This window comes from Culex quinquefasciatus, chromosome 3, assembly GCF_015732765.1.
Source record: "Culex quinquefasciatus strain JHB chromosome 3, VPISU_Cqui_1.0_pri_paternal, whole genome shotgun sequence".
NCBI lineage: Eukaryota > Metazoa > Arthropoda > Insecta > Diptera > Culicidae > Culex > Culex quinquefasciatus.
In genome coordinates, this window is record NC_051863.1 from 1,539,227 (window position 1) to 1,548,364 (window position 9,138).

The following is a 9,138-nucleotide window of genomic DNA, read 5'->3' on the forward strand; positions in this document are numbered from 1 at the left end:
TTTAACTGAAATTAAGTTATACATAACTTAGTAGGGAGGAAGAAAGCAAGTTTCTATCAAAAGTTTTACAAAATAATTTGTTTAAAGAGAAAATTATCACATCGATGTTATTAGGACCGAATTTGCATCCAAAACGACGCTCGGCAACAAAATCTGCACTCGAAAAAAAAATAATCAAAAAAATCTGCAACACATACAGACAAATCTGTACAGACCTGTACAACCGAAACATCTGCCACGCGCGCTGCCCCTTCCGTTTCGCCGCCGCCAATGAACTCGGTTTGACAGTTCGACGAGTTCGCGAGTGTTTGTTGTTTTGAAATCGTTTAGCTTGGCTGGTGTCGCACGCAGCGTTTCCCGCAAAAGAAGTTTTTATTTTAGTTTTCCCCGTAAAACCAGCTCAAAACTAAACCTTTTTCCACCATGGAGAAGCCGCAGAAGATGCCGAAGGTGGCAAAGGTAAATAGAATGTTTTGTTTTTTGATTGAGCGAGGTTCAATTTTTAATTATTTTTTCAGGTCAAAAACAAAGCCCCGGCGGAGATCCAGATTACGGCCGAGCAGCTGCTGCGGGAGGCCAAGGAGCGCGATTTGGAGATTTTGCCACCGCCGCCCAAGCAGAAGATCTCCGATGCCGCCGAGTTGGCCGACTACCAGCAGCGCAAGCGCAAGACGTTCGAGGACAACCTGCGCAAGAACCGGATGGTCGTGAGCAACTGGATCAAGTATGCCCAGTGGGAGGAATCGCAGAAGGAGATCCAACGGGCGCGGTCGATCTGGGAGCGCGCGATCGACAATGACCACCGGAATATTACGATATGGCTGAAGTACGCGGAGATGGAGATGAAGCACCGGCAGGTGAATCACGCGAGGAATCTGTGGGACCGGGCGGTTACGGTGATGCCGCGGGTTAACCAGTACTGGTACAAGTACACGTACATGGAGGAGATGCTGGAGAATGTGGCGGGGGCGCGGCAGGTGTTTGAGCGGTGGATGGAGTGGCAACCGGAGGAGCAGGCCTGGCAGACTTATATCAACTTTGAGCTGCGGTACAAGGAGATTGACCGGGCGAGGCAGATTTACGAGCGGTTCGTGATGGTGCATCCGGAGGTTAAGAACTGGATCAAGTTTGCGCGGTTTGAGGAGTCTCATGGGTTTATAAATGGGTCGCGGTCGGTTTATGAGAGGGCGATTGAGTTTTTCGGGGACGACAACTCGGACGAGCGGCTGTTTATCGCGTTTGCCAAGTTTGAAGAGGGTCAGAAGGAGCATGATCGCGTGCGGGTTATCTACAAGTATGCGTTGGATCATTTGCCGAAGGATCGAACCGGTGAGCTGTACAAGGCTTACACGATTCACGAGAAAAAGTATGGCGATCGGTCCGGGATTGAGGACGTGATTGTTTCCAAGCGGAAGTTCCAGTACGAGCAGGAAGTGGCGGAGAATCCTACGAATTACGATGCCTGGTTCGACTACTTGCGGCTGGTTGAAAACGAGTCCAATCAGGAGCTTATTCGAGAGACTTACGAGCGGGCGATTGCGAATGTTCCGCCGGCGAAGGACAAGAATCTCTGGCGGAGGTACATTTACTTGTGGATCAACTATGCTTTGTACGAGGAGCTGGAGACGGAAGATTTGGAGAGGACGAGACAGATTTACAAGACCTGTTTGGAGTTGATTCCGCACAAAGTTTTTACGTTTAGCAAAATTTGGTTGCTCTACGCTCAGTTTGAAATTCGTTGCAAAAAATTGCAGGTTGCTCGCAAAGCGCTTGGAATGGCCATTGGTATGTCCCCACGGGATAAACTGTTCCGTGGATACATCGACCTGGAGATCCAGCTGCGGGAGTTTGATCGGTGCCGCATTTTGTACGAAAAATTCCTCGAGTTTGGTCCGGAGAACTGCATAACTTGGATGAAATTTGCCGAACTGGAAACGCTGCTTGGAGACACGGATCGTGCCCGGGCGATCTACGAACTGGCCATCCAGCAACCTCGGCTGGACATGCCCGAATTGCTGTGGAAAAGCTACATCGATTTCGAAGTCCAGCAGGGAGAATTCGAGCTGGCCCGACAGTTGTACGAAAGGCTACTGGAACGAACGACCCACGTCAAGGTTTGGATTTCCTTTGCCAAGTTTGAGATGGCCGCGGAAAACGAAGACAGCATGAACAACGCCCAGCTGGCACGCCGAGTCTACGAACGAGCAAACGACTCCATGAAGAACGCGGCTGAAAAGGAATCGCGAGTCCTGATTTTGGAATCTTGGCGCGACTTTGAAAAGGACAACGGAGACGAGGAGAACCTCAAGAAGGTGCTCGCCAAGATGCCCCGCAAGGTCAAGAAGCGCCAGAAGATCATCTCCGAGAGTGGCGTCGAGGAGGGCTGGGAAGAAGTGTTTGACTTTATCTTCCCCGAGGACGAAATGGCTCGGCCGAACCTGAAACTGCTCGCCGCCGCCAAGAACTGGAAGAAAAAGATGGAAACGGTTCCGGCAGCGACCGTTGCAGCGCCCGCACAACCGGAACCTGCTGCCGCTGATACTACAGAGGAGGATGAACAGGAAACAGAAAACGAACCGACGGAAAGCTGAACACGATTGGATTTAAAGGGGTAAGCCAGTTAATACACCTTTTTTGACGTGATATTGAGCACTCTTTCATTGCTATCCGAACTTGTCCAAGAAAAAAATCTTCTTTATTATTCAACCCACTATCAATCCACCTCATCCGGCCGCACGGGATGCGTCAACGGAACGACCGACTTCCGATGCACATCCCGCGAGCAAGCCTTCCTCATGTCGTACGCGTCCTCGTCCGGATCCCCCACATAATACTCCAGCACCGTCCTGTAAACGATGTACCCTAGCTTGGTGTACATGTCGATCGCGATCTTGTTGCTCACCCGCACAAACAGATCCACAAAGTAGCACCGCTTCTTCTCGGAAACGTCCTCCAGGAAGTACATCAGCGTCGCGGCCAGTCCGAGCCGCCGGTAGTCCGGAGATACCGTAAGCGCAGTCACGTGGCCGTGCCAGTTGTCGCCGTGCCCTGCGGCCTTTCCCATGATGTAGCCCATGATTTCACCGCTCGGCGATTCCGCCACCTGGAAGTATTCCGGCCAGTGGGCCAGGTACTGCATGTAGAACGAGAGGCAGTACGTTTCCGTGAGCGGGTCGAGGTTTCTTAAAATAGAACCACAAAATTAATCAGCAATGCAAACAGGATAAAATTGAATAACTTACACTTTGTTGAATTTGAACATGTCGTTGCACGTGAATGGTCGTAGCGTCGTCATTTTGAAGCGTTTTAAACTTTAAATTGTTGCGATTTTTGTGTAAGTTTTGCTCAATTTGAGACTGCCGGGAATCTGCAAAAAGTTCGATTGACAGATCAAAACACAAAAATGCTGCTCTGCCAGGAAATGTCAAACTAGGGTAGAAGTGGTGAATGTTGGGCCGGTTTTTTTTTTTTTTGTTAGGGCATCTCTACTCCAGGAAGCAAAAGCTAAATTTTGCCAAATTTTATATTCTTTTTTTGAAATTTTTATTTTTATTTTTTTTTCTTTATGTGGTTACAGGTCACTTTAAAAAAAAGAAAAACTCTGGTTTATAAATATCATAAAATCTGTGGCTTCAAAGGGATTTTTATTATCGATTTGGTGTCTTCAGCAAAGTTGTAGGTGATTATGAGAACAATCCAGAATAAAGGTAAATTTCAATTATTTTTGTAACAAAAGATTAAATTCCCAGAAAATCTTACATTATGCCACAAGTACGGAAAGTGTTTTTATGGCGGATATATTTGGTGTTTGAGCCCTTTTAAATGTTATGAGTGATTTTGCAATTTTCTAAATATTCTGATTGAAAACATTAGACAAATTCACAGGGATTTCAAACCTGGAATATTTATTTTTCGTTATCAGGGAGTTTGCCCAGCTATCCGAAAAAAACGGAGAGTCAGAGAGAATAGAACAGATATGTATATATTTGGAGTTCAGATGTGTCTATTCTAAAACTAAGTAAGGAGCACAAAAGGAACACCTGAACGCGGCCAAGAAAAAAAAAATCAAATCCCAGTAACTAGAATGCACACAATCACAAAGTTCCGAAATTATAAATAAATAAAAAAAAAAAATTCAAAAGTAAATTTATTTTTTTAAATTCTTAAATGACTTTCTAGATGTAAGAAAATCAGATAAATTTGATGCATTTTATGAACCATATTTTAATACAACAACAATTAAAATTGCATGTTTTGATTATCTGGAGTGAAACTTTAACGAGGCCTTCGGACAATCAATTACAATTTGTATTATTTAAAATTTTAAATTACATTGTTATAAATTTATTTTTTATTTATGTATTTTTAAATTTCGATACGAGTTTAGATATGTTTTTGCCATTTAATTTAATTATTGTTCTGGCTTTTCCTTCTCTTAAAGTAACTTCTGAACAAAAATCTTAAAATGCTCCAAAGTGATCTGATTTCGTATTATCTCATTGCGATACCGTATTTTTTTTTGCTTTTTTTTGTAATGTGTCAGATGCATGAGACGATAGAAACCAAATCTTCGGATAATCTGGGTTTTGTATAATTGATTGATCAAATTCCACGGCCAAGAAAAAAACAACATTATTTAAAAAAAAAGTATGTCAGAACGTCTACAAAAATCTGGCGTTATTTTTATTTTATTTATATTTAAGACGGTCGGTTTAATACACCCAAAAAGCAATAGAAAAATAAAAATCTTTTTTAAAAAAATCTAAAATGCACTTTTTTCTGGAAATCAGTGCCCATAATTTTTAGCCGCTTCAGAGAAAAATGTCGTATGCCAATCCTTGATTTCTTCCCAGCGTGTGGACAATTTTCTTTAAATCGTGCTTGCCATTTCATTAGGGCACACAACTTTTTTAGACAAAAGTGTGTCCTTTTCACACCTTATGTAAACTGTCATTTGAGTGAAAGGGATACACGATTGTTTACAAAAGTTATGTGCCCTTTTGAAATGTTAGGCTCCAAATCAGAGATACCATACCCAAAAACGGCAATTTTTCAAACATTGCATAACACCCGAACAAAATCGTTCTAGCATTTTATTTTTATTGTGTGTTGTTCATTGAGTGATTACCCCGTTATCTTCATATCCTTGGATGGCCCACCTCTTACCCATACACAGTTTTTGTAGCATGGAAGGTTTACGAGCAGATATCTTTCGATAATTCGTCGTTCGTGTTTTGAGAGTGTCCTGTAATCTTGACTCTACTTCCGTGTATGCCCATCCATTTCTCTCGTGTCCTATCTCAAGGCGCTCTAACAAATCCAGTATCGAGTCATTTTATCAATCAGATTGCAGTATTTTTATCCATTTAGGGTATTGGAACCATTTGCTATTCCACGCACATATGAGCCCATAGGGTTAAACCGCGCCCAGATTCGCGTTACTTTTGAATAAATTTATCATATGCGGCCCAAAGTGATCCCATGCGATGTGTACCGATAATGAAGATGGCCGACCGTCATAACGTGCTCTTCGTCACAGTACCATCGTGGGTCACTTCTACTCCAACGGCCGTTGCCGTACAAACTCCTTGCAGCTCCGCTTAAACTCGTTTATGTTGCTCGTCATCTTTGCTGCCTCTGGAAGCTGGTTGTATAGTTTAAAACCTTTATAAAACAACGAGTTCTGTGTACAAGCCTTCCTCCAAATCTGCAACCTGAGATCGTCAGCTCCTCTAGTGTCGTGCTCATGGATATCCCTTCCGCGTACCATGGCCTCCGTCAAGTATTGTGGTGCCATCCTTTCCTTCACACGAAAAACAAAAACAAGTGTGTTGTATTCGATCCGTTGCTTCACCGACATCCACTGCAAACATTCGAGCATGCTCCGTCTTGGTGTCAGTCGATCACATCTAAGGATGAGCCGCATAATTTTGCTCTGGAGAACTTGCATCCTCTTCATTTGCCGTTGTGTTGCCAAGAACAAGATCGATGAGCAGTAGTCGAAGTGCGGCGCGATCAGCGAGTTGTACAACTGAACCTTTGTCTCTGCTGTCAAGTAACGATTAATCCTACACAAAACGCCAAACTTTCGTGCTGCTTTCCGAATAGTGTAATCGATGTGTTCGTTGAAATTCAGCTTTTCATCCAGCATGACTCCGAGATATTTCATCGTCTCGACACGCTCCACGATTCCTCCATCCATCTGTACGCTCCTTCTGCAATCCTTGGTCTGCCGTGTCGTCACCAACATGCACTTTGTCTTCGTAATGTTCAGCTGCAGTTTTTTCCACTTTAACCATTCTGAGAACCCGCCCAGCTCTTCGTTCATTATATCAAAACACTCATCGAAGCTGTCACCAACAACAAATAGTACCGTGTCATCGGCGAACAGGTTTACCTGTACTCTCTTCAGCGCCTGTTTGATGTCGTTTATGTAGAGGATAAATAATAGTGGCCCTAGCACGCTTCCTTGTGGAACTCCAAGATCCACTGCTGTTTCCGCTGAGACTGCGTCGTTGTACCTCGTGACCTGCTTCCGGTTTTCTAGGTAACTGCTGAACCATTTCAAGACCGTTCCACGAATCCCGCTTTTCTTCAGCACACGTATCAATTTAGTCCGGTCAATGGTCTCGAAGGCCCGCTTCAAATCTACGAAGACTGACAGAACAATATTTCCTTTTTCAATGCACTGTTTCCACTTCAGCAACAGGAGATTCAGCGCCGACTCGCACGAGTGATGTTTTCGAAATCCAGATTGCTCTTTCAGCAGCACGCCAGTTTGATCAATGAACGCCGCCAGTTGTTCCTTCACGATCGTCTCCATTACCTTCTCATACAGCGGCAGCATGTTGATAGGTCTATGGTCTTCAGGTTTTTTGGATTTTGGAGTTTTCGGGATTGGAATTACCAAGGTCTTTTTCCATGCGTCCGGGAATTCACCTCGTAACAGCGATTTGTTGACGATGTCTAGTAAGTCCACAGCAACAACGTCCAAAGCGTCCACCATTACCCGTTTCGTGACGTTTTCAACACCAGCGCAGTCCTTCAGTGATCGTACCGTTTCCTTAAGCTTGCTAAGTGTTATTGGGTGAAACTCACTCAACAGCTCCTCCGGTTCCGTCCCTCCTTCTTCAGGCGTAAACGTCGTTGTTGGGATCCCTGCATTTATCTCTTCCACACTCCGTACAAAGAAATTATTGAGAAGCCTTGCCGTTTCCGCATCTCCCCGTGGCTTTCCAAACACGATTTCCATCGGCGGCTGTCCGCCTGGCTGGATCAGCGATTTCAAACACCGCCAAAGCTTCTTTGAATCTCCGCCGCAGCTCCTTATTTCCTCGTTGACTGATGAGTTCTTAGATGTTCGAATTTGGTTAACGTAGCGGTTCCTGCTAATTTTGTACATGTCCCAGTCAGTGGCCGCCTTGGTGACTTTATACTTCCGGTAGGCGTTATCTCTCAATGTTTTCAGCTTTCTCAGGTGATCTCCATACCAGTCGTTAGGGTTTGCACGTTCGTCCACGCGGACGTCGACGAGTCTTCCAACTGCCGCTACAATTTCCGCATCAAACTTCTCTCCCGCTTCGTTGACTGAAACCGTTGGGTCCGGGCGACTTCGGTTTGACCGTAGGGCATCTTGCAGTTTCTCTTTAGAATACCGACTCCAGCTAAGACGTGTCTTGTTTCGTTCGGTGAGATGTACGTTGCTTGTTCCGGTGCTGATGCTGATGGTTTCGTGGTCGGATATTTTAAGCTCCTCTAAAACACGCGCAATTCCACCTTCCACGTTTGTGAACACAAGGTCAATCATTGTGCTGCTGCTCGGCCCAACGCGGGTCGGCTCGGTAACTAACTGCCTCATGCCCAAAGCCTCCGTGACGTTTCTCAGTTCTCGTGAATAACCTGGCTCGTTCCATCGGATGTTAAAGTCTCCCACAAACGAGTTTGCTCGTTCGTCCACAAAAACGCCCCTGAGCCACGTTTCTAGATTGTCGACAAAAGTAGCGTCGCTGCTGCTCGGTGAGTGGTAGATTCCTCCATAGATGCCGTTCATGGTTGGGGTTTTGACGTCGATTGCGAGGAACCAGTTGTCACCAGCCACGAAGTTTGATATAGTCTCAAAGTCAATCCGATCATCCAAATACATTGAGACCCCTCCCGTATGAGCTGACCTGGACAGACAGTCACTCCTCCTGTAGTTCTCAATCTCATACTCGTCAAGATCATGTTGTGAAGTCAAGTGTGTTTCTGTCAATATCACCAGTTTCGGCTTGTTCTGCTGAATCATCACCTTAAGCTCGTCAAAATGTGTCCTCATCCCTGCTATGTTCATGTACAGCAGTTCTCCAGCAAGTTGTGGTTGCTACAGAGTGTAATCAACCAGCTTATTTCGCCGTTCCTGCTGCTTTCTGTACACCGGACACTCACTGCTCCATGCTGCATGGTTTACGTCGATGTCACTATTTTTTTCAATCCTCAGTTTCTCACAATTTGAACATTTTTCACGTTCCGCCTTGCAGTCCTTCAACTCGTGCGATCCACTGCAGATCGGGCAGGTGATGACAGCAGCTTTACAATCAGCTCCTTTGTGGTTGAAACCGTTGCACTTAAAGCACCTGAGCACCTGAAGTCCATCGAAGACACGGCAACGCTTCCAGCCGCAGTTCACCTTCCTGCATCCAGTACTTTAAAGTACGTTTCTGCATCCAACTCGACTAAAGCGTTGTTGTTGTCGTAGCTCCACTTTTCGTTGCGGTAACTCCTGCAAAGTTTGAAGTGTTTCAGGTTGGCAAACGAGTCGTTGTGATCTATCAACGTCTCCCGCAGTTCGTCCTCCTCCAACTCTTCAGGCATGCCGATGATCTTGATGGTAGGTTTCAGAGAATCTCGCAGCTGTACGTTATCTTGTTCAAAATCCCACTGAGAAATGTAACGCCCGATCGGCCTTCGTCAGCCCGATATAATTCTATAATCAGACCGATCGGGTCGTTACATTTCTCAGCGGGGTGTTTGATAAATTTAAGCTCAAGCATAGAATAGAGATCTCTATTCTATGGCTCAAGTCTCGTGAAATTTACCGACTCTTGCAGACATTTCGGTAACGCCGCTCGCAGACATTTTAACCCCATCAATCTGCCAACC

At 45.1% G+C, this 9,138-nt stretch overlaps 2 protein-coding genes across 2 annotated transcripts; one reads left to right on the forward strand and one right to left on the reverse strand.

Annotated features, from left to right (window-relative positions):
• The first annotated feature begins 303 nt into the window (after positions 1-303).
• On the forward strand, positions 304-2,645 carry LOC6040501 (protein crooked neck). The gene is made up of 2 exons (XM_001849835.2): positions 304-459; positions 519-2,645. The coding sequence occupies exons 1-2, from the start codon at positions 424-426 to the stop codon at positions 2,589-2,591; spliced, it is 2,109 nt and encodes a 702-aa protein (XP_001849887.2). The 5' UTR covers positions 304-423; the 3' UTR covers positions 2,592-2,645.
• A 28-nt stretch (positions 2,646-2,673) lies between these two features.
• On the reverse strand, positions 2,674-3,404 carry LOC6040502 (N-alpha-acetyltransferase 20). The gene is made up of 2 exons (XM_001849836.2): positions 3,243-3,404; positions 2,674-3,182 (listed from the first exon to the last, which is right to left on the reverse strand). Exons 1-2 carry the CDS (start codon positions 3,293-3,295, stop codon positions 2,714-2,716), a joined length of 522 nt encoding a protein of 173 aa, XP_001849888.1. The 5' UTR covers positions 3,296-3,404; the 3' UTR covers positions 2,674-2,713.
• Between the last annotated feature and the right edge of the window lie 5,734 nt (positions 3,405-9,138).

Excerpts from the sequence above, each read along its gene's own strand:
- LOC6040501 (XM_001849835.2), top strand. The coding sequence starts at position 424 with ATGGAGAAGCCGCAGAAGATGCCGAAGGTGGCAAAG. Across the intron at positions 460-518 it reads AGATGCCGAAGGTGGCAAAG|GTCAAAAACAAAGCCCCGGC; the intron begins GTAAATAGAATG and ends TTATTTTTTCAG.
- LOC6040502 (XM_001849836.2), bottom strand. The coding sequence starts at position 3,295 with ATGACGACGCTACGACCATTCACGTGCAACGACATGTTCAAATTCAAC. Across the intron at positions 3,183-3,242 it reads ATGTTCAAATTCAACAAAGT|AAACCTCGACCCGCTCACGG; the intron begins GTAAGTTATTCA and ends TTCTATTTTAAG.